This window comes from Anabrus simplex, chromosome 6, assembly GCF_040414725.1.
Source record: "Anabrus simplex isolate iqAnaSimp1 chromosome 6, ASM4041472v1, whole genome shotgun sequence".
In the NCBI taxonomy this organism is placed as follows: Eukaryota; Metazoa; Arthropoda; class Insecta; order Orthoptera; family Tettigoniidae; genus Anabrus; species Anabrus simplex.
This window is the reverse complement of record NC_090270.1, coordinates 10,915,953-10,943,839: the sequence shown is the minus strand read 5'-3', so window position 1 is coordinate 10,943,839 and position 27,887 is coordinate 10,915,953. Positions and strand designations below refer to the sequence as shown.

Below are 27,887 nucleotides of genomic sequence, written 5' to 3'. Positions count from 1 at the left end.
TCAGCTATAAATAACAAAGCCTAAGGTCAGGGCCCTGAGTTTATTTAAATGGTTAAAAATGTCGTCATATTAAAAGAATGATAAAATTCTGATAAAAGTAGTTGTATAGTATTAAAATTAGACTGTAACATAGTATAACGATTGGCATCAAGAATTTTTCATAAAGTACAATGAATATTGATAATTTGAAAAGTAAAAACAATCATAAGGGTTATTAAATTAGAAAAGATGTAATAGTAGACATTAAAAAGACTTCGATGTTTGAAGCGTGGATTAATTGTAGAGTTGTTGGGTATAAACTTGAAGTTTGAAATCTGAAAAGACGTATTTTAGGATTTGAAGATCTTTTTCAATCGTCGTAAAACTTGGGCCGGTTTCTTCCATGTGAATACTCATGGCGGAATATTTTTTGTGTTTTGAGGCGTTGTAATGTTCAAGATACCTAGTCAAAAAACTGCGTCCGGTTTGTCCGATGTATGAAAAATCACAATGAGTACATTTAAGTCTATAGACACCAGAGTTCGAGAATTTAGTGTGATTACTGTTAACTATGTTTGAATTGAGAAAAATATTATGGTTCGTGTTCGTGTTTTATGGGCGATGTTGATGTATTTCTTTAGGGGGTTGGTGATTTGAAATAGGCCTGGGTTTGTGTAGGTGAAAGCGGCATATTTCGATTTTTTAGGTTTGTCTGGAATTAACTTCGTCGCAGTTTTTAATTTTACCTTATTGATGATTTTGTTAATCACCAAGGTGTTATAGCCGTTAATTCTGGCCAAATCTTTGATGTAATTTAATTTTTTTTTACGATTTACGGTTGTGAGCGCGATTTTTAATGCTCTATAAACGTGACTGAAAAATGCAGCCTGTTTATGAGATTGCGGGTGTAAAGAATCGTTTCTTATAGTGACGGGGGCGCAGGAAGAAGTCCAAGAAGTTTAAGGAACCGTTAATTTAATCTTCCTTAGTGAATTTGACATCGTTGTCAAGTTCATTAAGGAAAGTTAAAATACTATGACTATCATTTTTTTAGTATCAATAATAGCTAAAGTGTCATCAACATATCTTAGCCATAATTGGAGGCCGTTGATGTTATTAATTATTTTGTTGTTTTCCAAATCATCCATGAAAATATTGGCTAGAATGCCCGAGATCGGATCTCCCATTGCTAAACCCTTTTGGTGATATATTTTATTATTAAAAGTGAAATAATTGTTTATTTCATTTCAATATAGGCAACTGAGCCAAGGCTCTTCTTGGTGCAATACAAATAAATTACAATGGCAGCTATATTCGCAATGTAATTACAAAATAAAATACAGTAAATGTATAATTTAACATGATGTAATAGATAAGATAGGACAAAGCTTCCTAACCAAAATTACCATACTACTTCAAGTATTTAGTTACATTACTCTTGAAGATAGATAAAGTTGGTAACATTTTTATACTTTTTGGAAGCGAGTTATACATAGTTATAGAAAAATGCCAAAGAGAATTTTGACCATAACTAGTGGAATGAATCTGATTATGAATAATTCTTGTTTCATAATAATGAATCTGTGAATTAGTAATTACTGATGTGTTTGAGCGGACCAATTTGTTTTGAATTTTATAGATCATAATTATAGAAGCCTTTATGCGGAGGTTAGGAAGTGATAATATATTACAATGTTTATACAGATCTTTAGTCGGTGTCAGAATGGGCAGTTTGAAAATTATTTTTAGTGCTCTCTTCCTAAGGACCTCTACCTTTTCAAATAATTCTTTATTACAGCATGCCCAGACATGTATCATATAAGAGATGTGGCTTTCAATAAGAGCATAGTAAATACCCTTCAACAACCCACGAGAGAACTTATATCGCAATCTACTGAGGCCCTATTGACGTCCGAAACGGGGGAGGAGCTTACGGTCAGCTGTTTCCAAAATGGCGGCGAGATAGTGACGGGAAGTAAACACGACAGTGATCGGGTGTGCGTCTGTAGGATTTATTAAGTGTTCAAAATGTCTTTGGTGTCGTATGCGCAACTGTTGAGAGTTGTCGGTGATTTCACGCGTCCATTAGTGGAAGGGGAAGAAATATTCAAGCGTAATTACTTGATACGTGTAGGTAAAAAGTTTGAAACAGAAGATGAAACTGGTGTTGTAGCGTTGTGTTTGCAATCATCACACATCGATTCAAAACCGCACAATGTTAATGTTGTCTTGAACAAGGGGGGAAAATGTGAAGTGCAACTGTACATGTAAAGCGGGTTTGTGAGATATGTTACCGTTGACACGCTAATTCACCTTAACAGTTAAGCTACTGTAATTTTCCACTATTAGAGGTTATGGAGTAATTTCTTGTTGATTTGGTCCATGCCAAAGCCTTAGCCAGGTGACGGGGAAGTTACCTGTTTTGTAAACTGTAATCTTGGGGAAGAAAGAAAATAATAGTTCTACTAAGTAAATGTTGTAAAGCATTTAAATCCTAGGCTTTATACAGGCTTGTGTTGGAACAGCCCACATAAAATTAATGTTCTTCCATTTTTACCATCAGCACAAAATTTAGAACTTATAATTTTTATACTTATTGTTGTCGGTTCTAACTACCTACAGAATATGCAGAGCAAAGTTGGAAAATTATAATTTAAGAGTACTATAACCTCTACAGTTTCAGCTGTTTGGGGTTGAAGAATACTTGGTGTGTCCAATTCTACCAAATAATTAGGTTATGGCTTCTAATTTAAGATGACCGGGTGAGTTGGCCGTGCGGTTAGGAGCGTGCAGCTGTGAGCTCGCATCCGGGAGATAGTGGGTTCGAACCCCACTGTCGGCAGCCCCGAAGATGGTTTTCCGTGGTTTCCCATTTTCACACCAGGCAAATGCTGGGGCTATACCTTAATTAAGGCCACGGCCGCTTCCTTCCCATTCCTAGACCTTTCCTGTCCCATCGTCGCCATAAGACCTATCTGTGTCGGTGTGACGTAAAACAAATAGCAAAAAAACAGCTAATTTATGATGGCAAAATACTACATATTTTCTTTCATTGATAGAAGTATTTTATAGGCAATTTAAATGCAGTGCTTAATTACTACCAGTTAAAGATATTACATGTAGATAGTTAATTTACTGCCGGCTGTTACACATATGAAGAAATTTACAAAGAGCGGATTACATTCTATGTGCGGCACAGAAGTATTAGGCTACAAGTTTATCAGTATTTTGATGTAGCTAAATCTTTGTGAATACAAATTAGGGACAATAACTATCAATGAGTACAATAAACAGTACCGGTACCTACGCTGTGGAAAGAAGTCGTCTTCACGAGAATGCAGACTGCACACTGTCATGTATCGCGTAACGCGTTTTCCAATTGACAGCGCGGAAACCCATCTTTCTCTCTGAACGTTTTGTACAGGAAAGTAATGAACAGATTTCACATCCGTTTTATACGATTTACAACCGTATACAGAGCAGTACCTCCTCAAATTTGACAATTTTCTTTCTGTTTCCACCACGACGTCAATGCTTCGCCATATAAATAAATCTCACCAGTCACTATGTTGCAGCTTCAACATTCTACCGCGTGGCTGCGCCATCCAACTTTTCTGACGTCAATTAGAGAGGTAACCAACAAACCAATCCAATGCAATACCTCTAATGCCTGCTACTTCTAATTTATGTAATAGAATTTTATGATCAACTGTGTCAAAAGCCTTTTTAAGATCTATAAATAAGCCAGCTGCTAACATACCTCAGTCTAAAGCTTGTTGTAGTTTAATAATAATATCCTCAATAGCATTACTGGTACTTGAGTGAGGTAGGAAGCCATACTGAAATTGATAAAAATATTTATTATTTAACAAAAAATCTAATAATTTTTTTTAACCACTTGTTCTAAAATCTTAGATAAAGGAGGTAGTACCGAGATTGGTCTGTAATTACTTACATTAAATTTATCCATGCCTTTATAGATTGGTATAACTCTGGCGATTTTAAGTTTGGCTGGTACTTTACCCTCTGATAGAGATTTGTTAACTAATTTTGTGATGTGAGGTATAAGAAATTTAGAGAGTCTCTTTATAAGGGTATTACTAATACCAAAACAGTCAACACTACAACTGTTTTTAAAATTATTAATTATTTGTTCAATTTCATTTTCATTAGTAGGGGTTAAAAACAAGGAATTAGATGGCCAGTTTCAAGGTGAGGGTATTTACACTGAGGAATGTTCTTAGCTAAAGACAGACCCACATCAGTGAAATAGTCATTAAATATAGTTGAAATTTGACTAGAGTCAGTCACCAACTTATCATTTACTTTCAATTGTATTTCTTCATTGTTACAGTTATTAGTTGTTAATATATCATTAAGAACTTTCCACTGATTATTAGTGCTGTTTAGCCTATTGATATAATAATTATTTTCTAGATCTCTTTTCATTCTAGTAACCCTGCTGCGTATGTCTTTATAGTCTTGTATTAACTGTTGTGAAATATAGCCACATCTCATACTAAATCTCATCCGTTGTCTTTTAATTTTATAATATAAATTATTTTTTTGTTTGATTAAATTTAACAGCTCTGAAGTAAACCATGGGCAAAAGGGTCTAACTTTCTTATTTAGATTGGGACTTTCATTTTTAACTAAAGCAGTACTTTCTTTAAAATATGTCATTAATTTATCTGTTATGATATCCGAGCCATCCTCTTCATTTATAGTTAATGGCGTTTGAGACATGTATTTTTCCATAGATGGGACATGGTATTTGTAGGTTGCATTACATAATTTCTTTGTGTATTCATTTTGGGTGTGAAATTAATATCCCAGATTAATAAATTGTGATCACTCAGATAATTTATTATGTTATATATTTTGTATTTGCAGACTCTGTTTACGTAAAAATGGTCTATAAGTGTACTAGTTGTCAATGAAATTCTAGTAGGAAAGAGAGTGTTACATGAACTCTGATTATAACACCCACACAGATTCTGAAGCTCAGCAGATATATGACTGTGTTCTAATTTATTTATATCAAAGTCACCAACAGTAATACAAAATGTTTTGCCACCTTTATTCGAAATATCTTCTAAACATTTTAGAAAATCTTTCGAAAATTTAGTATGAGGGTTATATACTGCTACTAAGTGAATGTCATTCACAAAACCTTTAATCTCAATTAATAATATACTATATGAACTAGCATTACTGTTAATATATAATAATACATTAGCCTTATACGGTTCCTTTACATAAATGGCAATTCCACCACCCCTATTATGTGATCTAGAGCAAAAGAGACCATCATATCCATTCAGATTGAAATATTTTTCTTCCTCAGGAGAAACCCATGTTTCAACAATTACAATGATTTCAGGATATTGTGCTTCCTGTACTGTATAAAGTAAATTACTCCACTTATTACGAATACTTTGGGAGTTGATATATAGAATTCTAGTTCCATCTTTGCTAGTAAGCTCCTGTAGTTCACTTAGTAGGAATTCAGAACCTTCCATAAAAATAACATGGATTATTCATCTACCTACAAGTAAATAGCCTACCTAAGTCCTAAGGGGAAGAGAGAGCTAAGACATCATCTTTGTTTCTGATATGTATAATGCTAGAAGTATCATTTCTCCTTACAAAAATTCTCCCTTCCCTTGACCACACATACTTGAAGCCTTTTGCTCTAAGGTCTTTAGCTCTCTTAAGAAGACCATTAGATTTAGCTGTTAGGTGGTCATTGATGTAAATAGTATGGCTAGTGGCATTAATATTAAGCGCAATGGATGAAAGTTGCCTAACAATTTTCTTTGCAACCATAAGTTCATGCTTCTTCCATCTATTCAGGAACTTAACCACAATAGGTCTAGGCAGATATTTATTGGATGTCGGAGTTCTATGAGCAATGTCAATGTCTGTTTTATTGATCACACAACCAACTGCTGACCCAATATCCGTGACTAAATTATATACATCTTCACTTTGTATTTCTGGTATACCATGAATTTCCACGTTATTACGTCGCGAGTATTGATTGAGTTGATCAATCTCGTCACAAGGTCTGGATTTCATAGTTTCCAGTTCTAATTGCAGTTCTTTTATTTTTGTATCTTTTTCATTCACTACCTTCCTAAGATCTTCAATAATCTTCGTGTTGAAGTCGATGCTGCCCTTAAGCCTATCCAAGACCAACTACAATATCTCAGACCTTAACCGACCTATCGAAACTGTCCATAATGGCGGCAGCTGGAGTGCTAGCATGCGTTTGTTTTGATTTGTGAAAGTCGTGTTGTTACCAAATATTTACGGAAATTTGAATATTATTAATCGTACATTATATTTATTTATAGTCTTAAGAAGGTTATAGATCCTCTTGCAGTGCCGTAAGAAGTTGTTTGTTCTCAAAGACGTTATTTATTCCAACAATATCGGTAGTGATTAGGTTAATGTTCATTCTCGTGTTGTTCTCTGAAAGTATTTTCTTCATTTTTAGTTACCTATGCAATATGTGTATCGATGTGTATAGTTTAATGTGCTGTGTGCCTGGATGTAAGTATAAGAGTTTCAGTGTTCCCGTTTCCAAAAGACCTAGTATTAAGGCAAAGTTGGGTTAAGAGCATTCGTAAGGAAAACTTCGAACCAAATCATAGGCCTAATAATGTTCTGTGCATTAATCATTTTAGAAATCAAATGTATTGTTAGGGAAGACATTATATACCCATAGAAGGTGATGATCTAATTCGAGTGCCGCGCAAACTTCCGAAGTTTAAACTAATGATGCCCTATCAGCCAACGTACCTACTACAAAGAAAATTAAATCAGTCCCAGAAAGATCCGGAAAATCATGATCAAGATTTATGACTTAGAGACGAAATTAATCTTAAACGGTGGTGCAAGAATGATGTAATTAATTTTCAACGTTTTACAATGAACGCGCGTAAACTAAACCTAACCCCATTTCCCGTGAGTGAACATGAGGATTAGGTTCTTTTTTATATAATATACAATTATGCCATCAATTCTGGTGAGTTTTAAGGTGACGAGTGCTTTAGATGGTCAAGTGTATCATACAAATATCGCTTGTACCTACTCAACAATACAGGTGGATTTTGGAGGGTTGAAATATTGTTGGAGAAATTTGTTTGCGTGTTTTACATAATGGGCTGTGGTTAATGGTGGTGTCATAGTATTTCATGTAAGGATAATAATGCTTTGTTGACATCTATATATCGTATTTGCTGACCAGAGATTCGTATGTGAAATATTTTTATACAGTAGGCCCTACTCTGTGTCTTTTTCAACCTGACGTTGATACAATAATCCTCCCTTCGTTATTATTTCCCCTCTGAAATTACATTTAGACTTACAATACGCATTACGCTACTTTTGGTGTTTAATTATTCATATTTCGAGTTAATGAGTTGCATTTTATGACGTTCGACTTGTGATCTTTTCTTTAGGTGACTGAATAAACATGCATAACCTTACCCTCAACCTCTCATATCGCCCACCGATGTCCGCCATGTTTTTCCTGGATTACGGTCTGATGTAATTGTAGTTGGTCTTGGCCTATCAATTACTTTATCGATTAGTCGCTCAAGGATACAATCGAAGAACGTAGAAGAACTCAGTATTTCACGAACAGTTGATTCAAGATTGTCAAGTCCACTTTCAGCAACTCGGATGTTAGTTTCGTCCACTTCGAGACACTTTAACTGACCCTGGGTATCCATCATGCTCTTGTTCTTATTCTTTTGCTTATTCCGTGACATAATCTACAATTACACTATCACCAAGTGAGAATACGAAATTATATAATTACACACCACTTTAAGGTTAGCCAGCAGTACGTGACTTTTCCTTTCAATAGTCACTCGGAAATGAATATTACTATACGTAGGAAAACTTCAAATTCCTTTAATAACCCCCCACAAACACTATTATAAGAGACAAACATACATCACACAATATTAGAGCCGCCATGTGAGTACTGTTATTAAGGACAAATTTTAATAGACCAATGACATTTTCTATTTCACATTTGTGTAAGTTGCTGTGTTTTAAAAGGTTTGTTTCAATAATTTTAATTGTTTTATTTACAGGAATGTTTGAGTACATATTAGTAATGTCATAGGAAACCATTATGTGGTTGTTCTCGAGGTCGAATTTCGCCAATTTATCACAGAAATCAACAGAATTTTTTATACAAGCCGTGTTGTTGCACTTAAAATGTTTATTAAGGAAATTATGCAAAAATTTTGAGACTTTATCAGAGGGGCTATTCATACAGTTATTAATAGGGCGTATAGGTACATCTTTTTTTATGGATTTTTGGTAAGGCTCTTGCAGTTGGGAGTTTTGGGTTCATTGTTATAAGTTTTTGATACTCGTGTTCTTGTAAAAAGAAAGGTAGGTTCTTCAAACTTCGTTGGATTTTGGGGGTAGGATCTTTATTGATAATAGTGTAACTGCTATTAGCAAAGACATTTTCGGTTTTATTAATATAGTCGTCTTTAGGTAATAAAACTATTGTGGAACCTTTATCGGCTTTAGTGACGATGATATTGTTATTACTTATTTTATTTCTTACGTCATATATTTGCTTGCTAAGGGTCGGGTTTGAGGTGGTTTTCAATTCCTTCGCCAGATAAGGTAGTTTCTTCTTAATCTCGTATCTAATGTCATTGTGTGATTCTACTGGGAGTTTTTTGATGTTGGATTCAATTTCCGCAACTGTAGTAATCAAATCGTCTGTTTTTTTCGGGTTAGGCCAATTAAATTTCAGTCCTTTATGAAGAAGAGATAGTTCGTTGTCTGAAAAGTTCGTGTTAGATAAATTTACAGTTGTAGGAAAATGATTTGAGTTAGTGGAGGGGGGTTAGTTTTACTGTTGACATTATTCGCGCAATTCTTGGTGTTTTGCAGTTGTATCAGTTTATTGTTTAAAGTTGTCTGTTTCCTATTCACGATGTCATGTACTTTTTCGTTGACAAAGTTAGAGTATGAATTCCATTCTAATAGGGACATGCTAGAGGATACTTCAAGATGCGCCTTGTAAAGCTGTAGTTTAGGAACGATTTCTTTTTATAATGCTCCTTGATTTCGTTTTTTAACCAAAATTCATTGACTTTTTTCTGAGTTCTCGAAGAATTAAGGTTCAAACAGTTTTCCTTTGGAGATGTTTAAGAAATTTATGAATTAGTCCATGCTTCATACATTCTTTTAAAAAATGAATATCCCTAGATATTTTGCTGACCTTGACTTTGAGATTAAGATGTCTATTACCTTTATTAGCCTGGTAGGCTGCTAAATTACATGTGATAAATCTCATAATTAGACCTATTGAAGATAATGTATTCAAGTTAAAAACTTTTTATTTTATAACCACCTATTCAATACAAAGATAATGCACTCAATTATTTATAAAATATTCATGAGGTACATTGGTTAATAGGACATGTTTCGTTCGTCTTTGCGAACATCATCAGCTATAAATAACAAGGCCTAAGGTCAGGGCCATGAGTTTATTTAAATGGTTAAAAATGTCGTTATATTAAAAGAATGATAAAATTGTGATAAAAGTAGTTTTGTAGTATTAAAATTAGACTGTAACATAGTATAACGATTAGCATCAAGAATTTTTCATAAAGTACAATGAATATTGATAATCTCAAAAGTAAAAACAATCGTAAGGGTTATTAAATTAGAAAAGATGTAATAGTAGACATTAAAAAGACTTCGATGTTTGAAACGTGGATTAATTGTGGACTTGTTGGGTATAAACTTGAAGTTTGAAATCTGAAAAGAAAGAAAAATGGAAGAGTGAAGTAATGTTTAAAACGAGAATAAAAAGGGGATGGAAATAGTACTCAGAAAACAAGTCAATGAATTTTGGTTAGAAAACGAAATCAAGGAGCATTATAAAAAGAAATCGTTCCTAAACTTACAGCTTTACAAGGCGCATCTTGAAGTATCCTCTAGCATGTGCCTATTAGAATGGAATTCATACTCTAACTTTGTCAACGAAAAAGTACATGACATCATGAATAGGAAACAGACAACTTTAAACAATAAACTGATACAACTGCAAAACACCAAGAATTGCGCGAATAATGTCAACAGTAAAACTAACCCCCCTCCACTAATTCAAATCATTTTCCTACAACTGTAAATTTATCTAACACAAACTTTTCAGACAACGAACTATCTCTTCTTCATAAAGGACTGAAATTTAATTGGCCTAACCCGAAAAAAACAGACGATTTGATTACTACAGTTGCGGAAATTGAATCCAACATCAAAAAAACTCCCAGTAGAATCACACAATGACATTAGATACGAGATTAAGAAGAAACTACCTTATCTGGCGAAGGAATTGAAAACCACCTCAAACCCGACCCTTAGCAAGCAAATATATGACGTAAGAAATAAAATAAGTAATAACAATATCATCGTCACTAAAGCCGATAAAGGTTCCACAATAGTTTTATTACCTAAAGAAGACTATATTAATAAAACCGAAAATGTCTTTGCTAATAGCAGTTACACTATTATCAATAAAGATCCTACCCCCAAAATCCAACGAAGTTTGAAGAACCTACCTTTCTTTTTACAAGAACACGAGTATCAAAAACTTATAACAATGAACCCAAAACTCCCAACTGCAAGAGCCTTACCAAAAATCCATAAAAAAGATGTACCTATACGCCCTATTAATAACTGTATGAATAGCCCCTCTGATAAAGTCTCAAAATTTTTGCATAATTTCCTTAATAAACATTTTAAGTGCAACAACACGGTTTGTATAAAAAATTCTGTTGATTTCTGTGATAAATTGGCGAAATTCGACCTCGAGAACAACCACATAATGGTTTCCTATGACATTACTAATATGTACTCAAACATTCCTGTAAATAAAACAATTAAAATTATTGAAACAAACCTTTTAAAACACAGCAACTTACACAAATGTGAAATAGAAAATGTCATTAGTCTATTAAAGTTTGTCCTTAATAACAATTATTTCACTTTTAATAATAAAATATATCACCAAAAGGGTTTAGCAATGGGAGATCCGATCTCGGGTATTCTAGCCAATATTTTCATGGATGATTTGGAAAACAACAAAATAATTAATAACATCAATGGCCTCCAATTATGGCTAAGATATGTTGATGACACTTTTGCTATTATTGATACTCAAAAAAATGACAGTCATAGTATTTTAACTTTCCTTAATGAACTTGACAACGATGTCAAATTCACTAAGGAAGATTAAATTAACGGTTCCTTAAACTTCTTGGACTTCTTCCTGCGCCCCCGTCACTATAAGAAACGATTCTTTACACCCGCAATCTCATAAACAGGCTGCATTTTTCAGTCACGTTTATAGAGCATTAAAAATCGCGCTCACAACCGTAAATCGTAAAAAAGAATTAAATTACATCAAAGATTTGGCCAGAATTAACGGCTATAACACCTTGATGATTAACAAAATCATCAATAAGGTAAAATTAAAAACTGCGACGAAGTTAATTCCAGACAAACCTAAAAAATCGAAATATGCCGCTTTCACCTACACAAACCCAGGCCTATTTCAAATCACCAACCCCCTAAAGAAATACGACATCAACATCGCCCATAAAACACGAACACGAACCATAATATTTTTCTCAATTCAAACATAGTTAACAGTAATCACACTAAATTCTCGAACTCTGGTGTCTATAGACTTAAATGTACTCATTGTGGTTTTTCATACATCGGACAAACCGGACGCAGTTTTTTGACTAGGTATCTTGAACATTACAACGCCTCAAAACACAAAAAATATTCCGCCATGAGTATTCACATGGAAGAAACCGGCCACAGTTTTACGACGATTGAAAAAGATCTTCAAATCCTAAAATACGTCAGTAAAAGCAAACTAATGACAGAGTTCGAGAACATTTACATATCCTTGGACCAACATTTCAATGGAAATCAAAACTTAAACGAAATTTCAGAAATCAAAAGCCCATTAATTGAGAAAATATCCTAGAATTACTCTCTTTTTTAAAATATAAATAACAACAACTTTATGAACATTTTTAATATCCAACCACTAAGAGCATTTCCTCAGTAACAACAGTTACTACTCCATCACCCCCTCCACGAAGATCTAGCGCGTCTAAAGAATCAGCTACTTCCCCTCTTCACATGACTCACTCCCTGCCTCTACGTATACACACATATAACACGAGAAGCAATAACAAAGCCGCTTGCCAGTTTGCCTCTCGCAGCTAACGTCAGCGGACACTCCCTTTCTATGACAGCAGGTAAGCTTCCTTTTTCAATTTTCTCCATCTCTCCCTTTTAATTTTCGTCTTAACATGGCCTCAATTCTCCCTTTTTCTTCTTCTTTTCAGATTTAAAAATTTAAAATTCATGCTTTCAACATTATCCACGCGTCACATACGGACATATTTTAGTGCCTACAATATTATCTGTCTCAACCCAACACAATTCACTAGAGGCAATAACAAGTGGCCTGCCTTGTCCTATTCACGCTGTTACCGCTAGCAAATATTTTCACCAGTCTAATGGGTAAGCTTTCCCCTTTTACTATTTCCATCCCCTTTTTATTCTCGTTTTAAACATTACTTCACTCTTCCATTTTTCTTTCTTTTCAGATTTCAAGCTTCAAGTTTATACCCAACAACTCTACAATTAATCCACGCTTCAAACATCGAAGTCTTTTTAATGTCTACTATTACATCTTTTCTAATTTAATAACCCTTATGATTGTTTTTACTTTTCAGATTATCAATATTCATTGTACATTATGAAAAATTCTTGATGCTAATCGTTATACTATGTTACAGTCTAATTTTAATACTATACAACTACTTTTATCAGAATTTTATCATTCTTTTAATATAACGACATTTTTAACCATTTAAATAAACTCAGGGCCCTGACCTTAGGCTTTGTTATTTATAGCTGATGATGTTCGCAAAGACGAACGAAACATGTCCTATTAACCAATGTACCTCATGAATATTTTATAAATAATTGAGTGCATTATCTTTGTATTGAATAGGTGGTTATAAAATAAAAAGTTTTTAACTTTAATACATTATCTTCAATATGGTCTAATTATGAGATTTATCACATGTAATTTAGCATTAGTCTTTAAACAACAATTAACCTTCAGTCACTCTTTGTTGTGAAATGATTCAAAGCACTTCAGACAAAGGAAAAGTGTGTCAGGACAGGTTGTGCAGACAGTTGACACCCTTTTTGCGGCAGAAGCAGCAGCCTTTCTGCGCATGACCTTGCATAGTTGCTGATAGCAGCTTTGACACCAACCTCGAGCTTTCCTGCAATATTGAAAGGAAGAAATAAAAAATAATTTTATAATTTAGTATTAACATCCTTCAGAAGTGCAGTAATGTTGAACTTGATAACACTTACCTGGTACTTTTCTGTCCTTCCGTCTTGTTGGCTTCCCCAAGGTAGTGGTTCTCTCTCTAAGGAGTACATCTAACAGGGTTGTTAGTTAGACAAAGCAGAGTGCTGACCACATTCCTTCGAAACTCCGCAAGAGACATTTTCCGATGTCCAGTAACCCGCGTCTTATTGTACAGAAGCAGTGCATTTACAACGGCAGTACCAAAAAGAATGTAATCCGCAACGTTGTGCTACCATCGGATGGTTTTCCTCATTGCAGTGTGATACGAAGAAATTGTATCTGCAATATCTATTCCTCCTTTCATTTTATTGTACGTTATTACCGTTTTCGGTTTAACCACATCTTCGTGTTTCCTGTTCTTTTTGTCTGTAGCAATTACATCATTAGAACATTTGGTTGACAAAATCAGCACGTCCCTCTGATCTCTCCACTTCATCACTGTCAATCCATTTCCATTCTCCATTGCAATGAGTTCTCCCTTTTTAAGCTTTGCATTTACAAGATCCTTTTGTAAACCTTTTTGATTTTTCCTAAGTGTGCCAATAAAATGTGTTTTACGATCCAGTAGCACCTCAGCTAACTCAATTGATGAGTAATAATTGTCGGTGCAGAGAAAGCGACCACTGTCCAGATACGGGTCCATAAGTTGCATTACAACTTGAGTAGCCATATTCAATGTATTCTGAGCATTCAAGGTACCTTTACCAGCATACACTTTGGTTTTGTAGGTGTAGCGCTTGTCGTCGCACACCGTAGCTGTGTCCCTTACCAGGCATAAATTTCCAGAATGATAAACGATCCCTCCACAGAATCACTGATTCATCAACTACGAGGTTTTCACCTGGAGTTTTGACACTCTTGAAGTTCATATGCATTATATCTAACAGTGGCTGAATCTTGTGCAACTTTCCAGCTGAAGCATCGTTGGGACTAAAGTGCCAGAATTGAAGTAGTAACTGACTTGGCATTGCCTTACCAGCTACACTATTTCCATATACAGAAAACTGGCTCCAGTAATTTGATAATGTAGGCATTCTTACAAAACCCATCCACAATCTCAAACCTATAAAAACTTTCATTTCCTCCTTTGTAGTATCTCCTTCAAACGATTAGACCGCTTAATATGCATAGACGCTAGTGTTTGATTTGCATTGATATTAGTTTGTAGTACCAGTTGTCTGTTAGGAACAGTCGGTAAAACTCGTATGGTGTGGCTGTAGAAGTATCATTTTGAAGATTTAGATGCTGCTGGCTGGTAAACGGAATATCTTTCTGTGCCCCTACACAAGGACCCCAGACATCATTGTTCACATGATTGTCTGCACCATTTGCACCGGCACCGTCCCCACCTATATCGCTGTAAGTATCGCCAATCGTCTTCCGCATCACTCCATACGTCCGTCATGGTGTCACTGCACTCATCATCACTAGCGTTATATTCACTGCCATCAACACTTACATCTTCCTCTCCATCGGAATGCATCAGTAATTCACAAATATCCACATCACTAATTCTCTTCTTTGCAAGTCGCTTACCATTTCTACTAAGATTATTACCAATATCTTCCATTTTTTATATTTTTGCACAACTATACAAAATGAGTGATAATACGTACGTAAACGAGGAATAAACAATGCATGGCGCGCTTTCACCTGTGACAATGACCACTGGCCAGTCAGTGACTTCGGAAGAATACTGTGGCGCCACATGGTGGCACACAGTAAAAATACATAGCTGGAATAGACCCTGAAGTTTGCTCTTCACGTAGTACCAATTTTACGTGCATAGATGTCACAGCTGATTATCTACGGCGCATCGCCTGAAACTCTACTGTGCCGCCATATGGCGTCACGCCATCTCAAATTTGAAGACCATCGTGATGCCATATGGCGGCACGTGGCACCCAACGTGTTAAAAATAAATAACAGCAAAGTTTACCACATTTACGGATATCTATAGGTGTGGCGGTAATGCATTTTATTATCGTAATGCTTAATTTCGTACGATCATTTCTCCATTTTTTTATTAACACATAGTACGTTTTGTTTGGCGCCTCTGAAAATTGTTAAGTGGGGACTAAAATTATTACTATTACCGGTATTATTATTACTTTTAAGGTATGTTGGCGAGTAATATAATAGTTATGATTGGATTGTTTTTATCACTTTTAAACAAACTTCTCTCCTAAAAAAAACCAACCTATATTACGTGATATTAAACAATCACTTTATTAATGATCTCGCCTGCTATATTAATAGCAACAACAATGCATATTTCTTAACTAAAGTAAACTTGAGGTGGTACAGATCTTTCTAGGCAGGCCTCCAGAGGAAATGTACCATTTCTACCGCAAATCAACGTTCCTGCCATTTGTAAATCTCTGGCAATAAGGTATCGAAAATCAAACTCGCAGACTCCCGAGAACGGCAGGTAATTGTGCTAACCATTATGCTGGCGGACATTCTTAACCACAAAACACAGACGTGACTGATGCGTGCTTGCAATGTGCGGGTCGGACACAAAACTATTCACCTATTTGTGCGACGCCAGAAGAGCTGCATAATGCTTCTACGCGCTTCGAAGCAGAATCGTTGTTCTTCTCTGACGAATTACATTGGCGGGGGGGGTCTTGTATGAGAGTTTTTTTTTTTCATTTTCCTCATCTCAAAAAGGCAGGGGGGTGTAATACGTGAGTAAATATGGTATTTCTTCATGAATGTTGAAATTTTTGTAATTGAAGAAGCGCACATATCACAATGTGACACATTCGTAGACTGTAACTTGTACTTGAACTGTAATGTTACTACCCAGCAAGGAAAGCAGACAAAACAAAGATGCCAGCCATGGACATAGGTAAAGACATAGGACACGGCTTCCTCTCTGTTCTCCTTTCCTTCCACACGGACGCAAAATTCTAGTTGATGGACTGGTGGGATGAATTTCAAGATCCTTCAGCATTTCTGAATGACACTACACTGCATAGGGTAGAAGGAACTATGGTTAAGTTTAGGATATGTCACAAACAATGTCAAGTACAAACATCCCATCTGTCTTTATTTAGCACTACACAATGAGTTTTTTGTGCAGTCTTCAACTGGTACAGTCTTTATGGCAGAGGAAGCTCCAATGATGATGATATGCTCTACTCCCAGGAACACTCGTTTGGCATCTTTTATCTCGGACTCTGCCAGTAGATTAAAAGATTGAAGACTCCAGCAGACAGCACCGTTACTGAAAGTGGCTACGAGCTTGTCTTCCACCATAACTGCTCCCACCATCCTGCATTTGAGACAGGAGGAAGATTAGACAAGTATGGACAGAAGAAGCCTTTTCTAGATTAAGTGATACATAGAAAATGTTGAGAAAAATATAAATATATTTCTTCAAATTAATAAAACATTAATCCTTTAATAAAGACATCTTGCTGAACAGTAAATTAAATGTGCCCTTAGACAAAAAGTAGCACACTTTTTAAACAAACAGCTGAACTTCTTCAAGCTACAAGAGTAACGATCACAGCAAACAAAAACACGGAGAAGGGGAACACCACACAGCAGCTTCAGCTACTCACAGCAACAGCATTTAGAGCAACATCCTGGAACAGCAGGTCCGTTTTCAAACCGACTTGTCATGGTGACAAGAAAACTGTTTTTGAAACAAGTTGTGTGTAATTTATGTTATTTCGAAAGTAAAGACGTTAAAGTACGTTACTGACGGACCAGTCATTGTTTTCATTTTGATTTTGTAAAATACGTTCATTGGTTTTGTAAAATATGTTAATTTGTTTGACTTTGGAAAAATTGACTATGGACAAAGAAGAAGAACCTTTTAGTGTCTTCATTTGATTATTGTGAAAAATTGTTATTAGGTAAATAACAGTGTAATTAACATTTGTAGCTGCACATGTAAGATGATTCTAGTGATTTCCTGTTGCATCAGTGAGACCTGTGTAGAATCTCTATGATGTTGTTGTAGAATATTTTATTTTTAAATCTTTTAAGGAATACTTACCGTGTGATGTGGAGTGTTGGCTAAAATATTTTATTCATATTCCATTTAGCTACCTAAGCTGTATGGTGTAAAATATTTTGTAATATGTTTTATTTTTATCCTCATTACCCACTTACGTAAGTACCAGATTATAAATTGTTGTGCTTCTATATTAGCTGGAACAGTCCAGACTCTTGGAACAGGGTGTGTTGGCCCCTGTCAGTTGCGGATTCTAGAAATATGTCCTTACAGTGTCTGTATATGTTCAGGAACATTGTATAAACATCGCGACTGGATAAAGAGTTGTGATTCGTCAATCTGAGTGGCGACAGGCAAACTTCTGCGTTCTGATTGGTCACTCGACAATCGGACCAAGGCCAGTCTTCCCTTTTTTAAGTGAGCGAGGCAGCGTTTCGTGGTCTTTCGTTCTCTGGTCAGCGCAAAGTTTTCATGCACGTCAGCGACTCCTCGCTCCCGGGATGGGCTACCTTGGGGTAAGCACTCGATTTCAGTTCCAACTTAAATTATATTTAATGTTTGCTTGCACTTTCATATAGGAGTTTGCCCTACTCAGACGCCTTAGCTCTTCAGCTGGGCTTGCCTGTTTGCTTTCGAGGCATTCCCCTTTCCTAGTTTTGCTAAACAAGTAATTTGTAGTTTAATATATTTCCCTCTGGGTTTGCCTCTAGTAACTCCGTGTCACTTGATGCATGCTGCCCCGCATCACAAGTGTTTTAGGGGTGGGAGCCTCTGCGCCAAGTTTACATATTTCTGATTTCATCCTATTTCAATTATGTTTCAAAGATGTGTTAGAAAGCACATTTTCCTTCATTCTAAATTGTATTTGTATCTCGTGTCCTACTCGCCTTCAGAAATGTATTGTAGAACTTGTAGAATAGCAAACAACATCTAAACTTGTATTCGTAAATTGTGTATCTGGATTGTGTGGATTGATGCATTTTGTTCGAAACTCACTTGTAATGTCCATTTTGAGAATAATAATTTGAAAACGAGACATCACTGTTGATTTCTCTGTAAACCTGCAACCTTCGCATTTCCATGGCCCTTGATAGGATCCCAGTCCCCGTTCCACGTTCCTTGTTCATAGTCGTCAAGTTGTTTAACCTGATATTTGTTGATGTGTATTTGGCGCAGTTCATCGAATGTTTATTGTGTATCTAGGGTTTAACGTACTGTGTAAAACGATGTATTTTCCTCCCTTTTACCTTGTATCATGTAACTGCTGAAAACTGGTTACAATCAGAAAGGAAGTTTCTCGAAGTTGTAAAGAGCTTTTCCCATAAAAAAATTCTGTGCCCTCATTGGCTAAAATAACGGGACTTCTAATTGGCGAATGTAAGAACAGCGGGTGCGCTAATTGGTTATCTCTTGATTGCCCCATTTCCGGGCTCCTGGCGATTTATCCAGGGCCAAGCTTGATTCCATCGTCTTTGAATTCTGACCGGCGAAGGGAGTAGTCATCTCCTCTGACTGATGGGACCTTCGGCCCTCAAGGGTGAGCACTATTTGTTTCATGTTTTGGATTTTAACCTTTGAATGTAAATTCTTATTTTAATCATCTTTCCGCACCGCAGTTTGCCCGCGGTACCTTCCATTTGCCAATTTTAGCCTCAAATGACTTAGTCCTCGCAGCTAGTCATACCCCTTGTTTTGGAGGCATTCCCCTTTTCTTTGGATTTGTGTAATTAATATGTAAATTTTAATTTGGTTCTGGGTAATAAATATGTAAATTTAATTTCCTGCGGGTTTGACTCCTGTAGTCTAATTTCATCTTAACGTATTCCCTTTTAAGATTATGCACCTTATTCAGAAGTGTTTCTGAAAAGGCGGCTACTTGATTGGGCTCCGAGTTGGGATTTTTAATAATTAACATAATTTCTTTCCCTTGCTAATGTCTTCACCTGCATGTGGAGTTATGTTAATGGGTATTTCTTTTCTTTGACTTCTTTGGTTGTAAAGGGACAGTCCGTGCTAAATGGCGAGCTCATTTTCTCTTATATGTAATTTTAAGTTGGAATCATCCGCAACTACTTTGTCATGACTTCAAATTATGACTGTTAAAAATTTTCTTTACATTGTTTTAAAGTTGTTGGCGCAAAGCTGAAGCTTGTACTATTGACACTATGGATATCTTAAAATTTATTTACTCTGTTAACTTTATTTGTATTACATCATTGGCCTTGTTTTGTAACGTCATTTTCCAATTTTTCTTTAAATCACTAAATGTAGTGTTCAAAAGGGATCACGTTAATTAATTTTGTTTTCCCGGCAACATACTACCTTTGCACGGACCTGGCAGGGTTCCCAACCACTTCCCATTTGCTTTCTTTTAGTCGTCATGCTGGTTAAACTGTTATTTATATCTCTACGTTGTTTTCGGAGTGTTAACTTGGTGTGTATGTTTCATTTATTTTGTGTGATCTAATTTTATTATGTTTATTATTATTATTACTCCTATTTTGATGCTGTGTATCCTGGAAAGGTTATATAATGGTAGCAGAGCGTGTTTCATTATGTAACCATTCCAGGTTATATAGCATCAAAATAGTAATAATAATAATAATAATAATAATAATAATAATACCGCAGGGATATAAATAACAGTTTAATCAACATGACGACTAAAAGAAAGCAGATGGGAAGTGGTTGGGAACCCTGCCAGGTCCGTGCGAAGGTAGTATGTTGCCGGGAAAACAGAATTTATTAACGTGATCCCTTTTGAACACTACATTTAGTGATTTAAAGAAAAATTGGAAAATGACTTTACAAAACAAGGTGAATGATGTAATACAAATAAAGTTAACAGAGTAAATAAATTTTAAGATATCCATAGTGTCAACAGTACAAGCTTCAGCTTCACGCCAACAACTTTAAAACAATGTAAAGAAAATTTTTAACAGTCATAATTTGAAGTCATGACAAAGTAGTTGCGGATGATTCCAACTTAAAATTACATATAAGAGAAAATGAGCTCGCCATTTAGCACGGACTGTCCCTTTACAACCAAAGAAGTCAAAGAAAAGAAATACCCGTTAACATAACTCCACATGCAGGTGAAGACATTAGCAAGGGAAAGAAATTATGTTAATTATTAAAAATCCCAACTCGGAGCCCGATCAAGTAGCCACCTTTTCAGAAACACTTCTGAATAAGGTGCATAATCTTAAAAGGGAATACGTTAAGATGAAACTAGACTACAGGAGTCAAACCCGCAGGAAATTAAATTTACATATTTATTACCCAGAACCAAATTAAAATTTACATATTAATTACACAAATCCAAAGAAAAGGGGAATGCCTCCAAAACAAGGGGTATGACTAGCTGCGAGGACTAAGTCATTTGAGGCTAAAATTGGCGAATGGAAGGTACCGCGGGCAAACTCCGGTGCGGAAAGATTATTAAAATAATAATTTACATTAAATTCAAAACATGAACCAAATAGTGCTCACGTCGGAGGGCCGGAGGTGACATCAGACGGAGGAGACTACTCCCTTCTCGGGTCAGAAATCCAAGACCATGGACACAAGTCGCTAGGAGCCCGGAAATGGGGCAATCAAGAGATAACCAATTAGCGCACCCGCGGGTCTTTCCTTCACCAATTAGGAATCGCGTAATTTTAGACAATCAGGGCTCCAAAATTTTTGATGAGAAAAGCTTTTTACAACTTGGAGAAACTTCCTGAAATCACTAGAATCATCTTACCAGCACAAACACGTGCGGCTACACCCTGTCACAAAAGTTCTTAAATGTTAATTACGCAGTTATTTACATAATAAAAATTTTCACGATAACAAAATTAAGACACTAAAAGGTTCTTCTTCTTTGTCCATAGTCAATTTTCCCAAAGACAGACAAATGAACATATTTTACAAAACCAATGAACGTTATACAAAATCAAAATGAAAACGATGACTTGTCCTTCGGCAACGTACTTTAACGTCTTTTCGTGATATTTACTTTCTAAATAAAATACATTACAACTTCTTTCAAAATACCGTTTTCTTGTCACCATGACAGACATGATGGAGCAATGAGGTAGCTGATTGTGAAAGCTTGCTGAAAGACAGAACAATCGTTATTTGTGAGCTTCAACATTGTTAGAGGAAGGAACAGTTAGTGACTTGCCTCTCGTAACTCTCGGGAATGATGAACTGGCATATCAACTTCCTGGAAGCTGTCTTGAGGTGCACCATCTTGAACTCCAGACACTTGTCCACCTCGAACACCACGAACAAGTTATCCTGCAAACAGAGAACACAGTGCAGTGTCTCACTTGAAAAGTGTACAAAAATAAATTCTAATTGGGAGTATTTCTGCTGGTTCCATCAACTGCAGTGGGGAAGAAGGGCAGTTCATGTCATCATTAACACTTTTATTATGTTTCTTTCTTTTCTGAGAAAGTATTCTGAAGATTTCTTCCAGCAGAATATTAATATTTTAGTAATTTCAATAATAAATGCTATTTGGTTTACGTCCCACTAACTACTTTTACGGTTTGTGGAGATGTCGAGGTGCCGGAATTTAGTCCAGCAAAAGTTGTTTTACGAGCCACTAAATCTACCAACACAAGGCTGACATATTTGAGCACCTTCAAATACCATCACACTGAGCCAGGATCGAGCCTGGCAAGTTGGGGCCAAAAGGCCAGCGCCTCGACCGTCTGAGCCACTCAGCTCGGTAGTCATTTCATTTAAGTTATGACTGGCATTAGATTTTTGGTCTATCTGGATGTAAATGTCTTAAAAAATATTCATTTCAATGTCTTCATTCACTGTCCTGATCAATGGCTGTAAAAGTGTGTTCGAGATCTATCGTATTTTTCTGCGTTAATATGTTCCTGATAACTTGTTCCTGTTTGGAGGATATATATTGCTGACTAGTTTACACAGAGTTCTTGTTATTCGTTGTTTAATTCTGGCGATGTGTCGAATCTTCTGTTGCTGTCCATGGTCACGTGGTGAGGATCCATAAGGTAGAACATGAAGATTCTCAAAGTGGCTCTATGCTTAATGTAATGGTAAATTACAGCAATATTGTAATCCAAACTTCAATCTGCAACGGGAAACCACCACTGAAATCATCCCAAGAAGTTCATGGCAATGGACCTCTGTATAAATGTAAAACTTCCCCTCAATCGGATCTCCGGGAGGGGAATACATCGAGGTTTTCTAATAGAAATGAAGGAAGGATGACTAAAGGCCCTAGAAAAAGTGAACCGATTTTGAGGATAGGTACTTGGAATGTACTAACTTTATTACAGCAAGGAAAATTGGAAAATGCTAAACAAGAAATGGCTAAAAACAAACTTGACATACTAGGCATGAGTGAAGTGAGATGGGGAGGTAGTGGAGAACTGGATAGTGGAGGATATACACTATATTACTCAGGTGCTGAGTGTAGTGGACAACATGGAGTAGGAATACTAATCAAGAAAGATATAAAGCCTAAAGTGTTGAAAATAGAATATGTAAATGAGAGAATAATTATGCTAAAATTGAAAGGCGATCAGAAAGATTTAGTAATAATTCAAGCTTATATGCCAACCAGTCAACACCCAGAAGAGGAGGCAGAGGATGTTATGACATGACCAAATAGAAGAGAAATTAAGAATGCAGTTGTTGGAAAAGGGCGTGAAGACAAAATAGTTGGAAAATATGGGCTCGGAGTTAGAAATGACAGAGGCCAGTTGTTAGTTGACTTCTGTAAAAGAAACAACATTGTTATTGGCAATACATTGTTTGAAAACAGTAAAAGACGGAGGTATACTTGGACATCTAGTATTAGTAATGAAAGGTACCAAACAGACTATATTATGATACAACAGAGATATAGGAATGGCTTAAAAAATGTAAAATGCTATCCAGGAGCAGACATATGTTCTGATGACAACCTACTTGTTGCAGAACTGTGCATTAAATTAAAAAGAGTTAGGATAAGTATGAGCAATGAAGTGATATGCCTGGAAAATTTGAAATGTTGTAGAGTTGGAAGAGAGGCTTGTTGAAAGATTACAAACTGAGAATGAGGTCAACTGTGTTAATGAAAAATGGGAGAGATTTAGAAACAATCTTAACGAGACAGCAAAAGAAGTTCTTGGAACAAAACGGAGCAGGGAAATAAGAAAGGAATGGGTAACTGAAGAAATGCTGGACAAAATGGAAAAACGTAAACACTCGGGAAGGAAGAAAGATGTATAGGAAATTAAATAATGAATTAAGAAGGGAGACTGAACATGCTAAAGAAAAGTGGATCAGAGAAACCTGCAGAAAAATAGAACAGTTCTAAAGTGAAGGTAAATATGACATGATGTACAAAGAAGCTATGGAATTAACATTCAAGGATAAAAGGAATGGAATTGGAATGACTGAGATTAAAACATTGGATGGGCAGTAAGAAAGTGAGCCTGAAAGAGTTAAGGAACGATGGAAAGAGTACATAGAATGCTTATATGATTGGAACAGCGGACCAGATGAGAGTACTATAAATTTGGAGAGGGAAAAAGAATGAAGATCAAATTGGCTTCAGTATATTAGAAAAGGAAATAGAGGCAACTATTAGGGAAATGAAGAATGGTAAGGCAGTTGGTGTAGATGAAATACCAGTTGAACTACTCAAAGTACTGCAGGGGAAACGAAAGGATATATTTGTAAAACTTTGTCAAAAAATATACTTAAAAGGGAAATGGCCAAAAGATTTTCTGGAAAATATAATAATACCAATAGAAAAAAGGAAAAATCGTAAGAAATGTGAAGAACACAGGACACTAAGTTTAATTTCCCATGCAGCTAAAATACTATTATGAGCAATAAACAGAAGGATTTACAGACGAATGCAGAATTATATTAGTCAAGAACAATATGGACTTAGGCATGGAGTAGGAAAAAGGGATGCCATTGGTTTACTGAAAGTCATAGGAGAAAGGTACATAGAGAAGAATAGAAAAGTATACACAGTCTTTGTAGACTTAGAGAAGGCAATTGACAAAGTGAGGTGGGATAAGCTGTTGGAGATACTTAAAAAACTTGGAGTGGAATGGAGAGAGAGAAGACTGATCAAGGAATTACAACCAAACAGCAAGAGTGAGAATAAGAGGAGAATTAACAGAAGAAAACAGACTGGGGAGAGGTGTCAGACAGGGTTGCTGTTTATCACCATCTTTGTTTAATATTTACTTGGAGGAAATTATTCGTGAATGCTTGGATGGTAAAAGAGGTGTCAACATTGGAGGTAAGAGAATTGAATGTATAAGATTTGCTGATGATATGGCAGTAATAGCTGAAAATGTGAAGGACCTCCACAAAATACTAAGAGAATTAAACAAAAAGTATTGTGACTGATGACCTTCACTCTATAACAGACATAAAAGCTCGAATTGCCTTAGCCAAGGAAAGCTTCAACAAAAAGAAAAAACTTTTGTGGCCCACTAGAGAAAGATCTGAGGAAGAGACTTTTTTTGCTAGTTGCGTTACGTTGCACAAACACAGATAGGTCTTACGGCGACGATAGGACAGGGAAGGGCTAGGAGTGGGAAGGAAGCGGCCATGGCCTTAATTAAAGTACAGCTCCAGCATTTGCCTGGTGTGAAAATGGGAAACGACGGAAAACTATTTTCAGGGCTGCCAGCAGTGGGGTTCGAACCTACTATCTCCCGAATACTGGATACTGGCCGCACTTAAGCGACTGCAGCTATCGAGCTCGGTAGGAAGAGGCTTGCAAGGTGTTACGTATGGAGTAAGGCTCTATATGGCGCTGAAACATGGACATTAAGGAAGGAAGAAGAGAGAAGAATAGAGGCATTTGAGATGTGGATTCGGCAAAGAATTGAAGGTGTAAAGTGGGAAGATAAAATATCAAATGAGGAAGTTCTAAAGAGAGTGGGAGAAGTGAGGAGCATGCTGACCGTAATAGGAAGACACAACACCTTACTACGAGTAGCAATTGAAGGTGTAAAGTGGGAAGATAAAATATCAAATGAGGAAGTTCTAAAGAGAGTGGGAGAAGTGAGGAGCATGCTGACCGTAATAGGAAGATACAACACCTTACTACGAGTAGCAATTGAAGGTGTAAAGTGGGAAGATAATATATCAAATGAGGAAGTTCTAAAGAGAGTGGGAGAAGTGAGGAGCAGGATGACCGTAATAGGAAGACACAACACCTTACTACGAGTAGCAATTAAAGGTGTAAAGTGGGAAGATAAAATATCAAATGAGGAAGTTCTAAAGAGAGTGGGAGAAGTGAGGAGCATGCTGACCGTAATAGGAAGATACAACACCTTACTACGAGTAGCAATTAAAGGTGTAAAGTGGGAAGATAAAATATCAAATGAGGAAGTTCTAAAGAGAGTGGGAGAAGTGAGGAGCAGGATGACCGTAATAGGAAGACACAACACCTTACTACGAGTAGCAATTAAAGGTGTAAAGTGGGAAGATAAAATATCAAATGAGGAAGTCCTAAAGAGAGTGGGAGAAGTGAGGAGCAGGATGACCGTAATAGGAAGACACAACACCTTACTACGAGTAGCAATTGAAGGTGTAAAGTGGGAAGATAAAATATCAAATAAGGAAGTAATGAAGAGAGTGGGAGAAGTGAGGAGCAGGCTGACCGTAATAGGAAGATACAACACCTTACTACGAGTAGCAATTGAAGGTGTAAAGTGGGAAGATAAAATATTAAATGAGGAAATTCTAAAGAGTGGGAGAAGTGAGGAGCAGGATGACCGTAATAGGAAGATACAACACCTTACTATGAGTAGCAATTAAAGGTGTAAAGTGGGAAGATAAAATATCAAATGAGGAAGTTCTAAAGAGAGTGGGAGAAGTGAGGAGCAGGATGACCGTAATAGGAAGACACAACACCTTACTACGAGTAGCAATTGAAGGTGTAAAGTGGGAAGATAAAATATCAAATGAGGAAGTTATAAAGAGAGAGGGAGAAGTGAGGAGCATGCTGACCGTAATAGGAAGATACAACACCTTACTACGAGTAGCAATTGAAGGTGTAAAGTGGGAAGATAAAATATCAAATGAGGAAGTTCTAAAGAGAGTGGGAGAAGTGAGGAGCAGGATGACCGTAATAGGAAGACACAACACCTTACTACGAGTAGCAATTGAAGGTGTAAAGTGGGAAGATAAAATATCAAATGAGGAGTAATGAAGAGAGAGGGAGAATTGAGGAGCAGGATGGCCGTAATAGGAAGATACAACACCTTACTACGAGTAGCAATTGAAGGTGTAAAGTGGGAAGATAAAATATCAAATGAGGAAATTCTAAAGAGTGGGAGAAGTGAGGAGCAGGATGACCGTAATAGGAAGACACAACACCTTACTACGAGTAGCAATTGAAGGTGTAAAGTGGGAAGATAAAATATCAAATGAGGAAGTCCTAAAGAGAGTGGGAGAAGTGAGGAGCAGGATGACCGTAATAGGAAGATACAACACCTTACTACGAGTAGCAATTGAAGGTGTAAAGTGGGAAGATAAAATATCAAATGAGGAAATTCTAAAGAGTGGGAGATGTGAGGAGCAGGATGACCGTAATAGGAAGATACAACACCTTACTACGAGTAGCAATTGAAGGTGTAAATTGGGAAGATAAAATATCAAATGAGGAAGTAATGAAGAGAGTGGGAAATGTGAGGAGCAGGATGACCGTAATAGGAAGATACAACACCTTACTACGAGTAGCAATTGAAGGTGTAAAGTGGGAAGATAAAATATCAAATGAGGAAGTTCTAAAGAGAGTGGGAGAAGTGAGGAGCAGGATGACCGTAATAGGAAGATACAACACCTTACTACGAGTAGCAATTGAAGGTGTAAAGTGGGAAGATAATATATCAAATGAGGAAGTTCTAAAGAGAGTGGGAGAAGTGAGGAGCAGGATGACCGTAATAGGAAGATACAACACCTTACTACGAGTAGCAATTGAAGGTGTAAAGTGGGAAGATAAAATATCAAATGAGGAAGTTCTAAAGAGAGTGGGAGAAGTGAGGAGCAGGATGACCGTAATTGGAAGACACAACACCTTACTACGAGTAGCAATTGAAGGTGTAAAGTGGGAAGATAAAATATAAAATGAGGAAGTAATGAAGAGAGAGGGAGAAGTGAGGAGCAGGATGACCGTAATAGGAAGATACAACACCTTACTACGAGTAGCTATTGAAGGTGTAAAGTGGGAAGATAAAATATCAAATGAGGAAATTCTAAAGAGAGTGGGAGAAGTGAGGAGCAGGATGACCGTAATAGGAAGATACAACACCTTACTACGAGTAGCAATTGAAGGTGTAAAGTGGGAAGATAATATATCAAATGAGGAAGTTCTAAAGAGAGTGGGAGAAGTGAGGAGCAGGATGACCGTAATAGGAAGATACAACACCTTACTACGAGTAGCAATTGAAGGTGTAAAGTGGGAAGATAAAATATCAATTGAGGAAGTTC

At 36.3% G+C, this 27,887-nt stretch overlaps 1 protein-coding gene across 1 annotated transcript in view; it reads right to left on the bottom strand.

Moving 5' to 3' along the window:
- Nucleotides 1-16,447: 16,447 nt before the first annotated feature.
- Nucleotides 16,448-27,887, bottom strand: part of LOC136875401 (uncharacterized) — a 169,074-nt gene continuing 157,634 nt past the window's right edge. The window contains exons 4-5 of the mRNA XM_067148951.2: nucleotides 21,580-21,695; nucleotides 16,448-16,721 (exon numbers count right to left, since the gene is read on the bottom strand). Coding sequence (XP_067005052.2) covers nucleotides 16,496-16,721; nucleotides 21,580-21,695 — 342 coding nt within the window. The 3' untranslated portion in view covers nucleotides 16,448-16,495. The remainder of the gene's footprint in view (nucleotides 16,722-21,579; nucleotides 21,696-27,887) is intronic.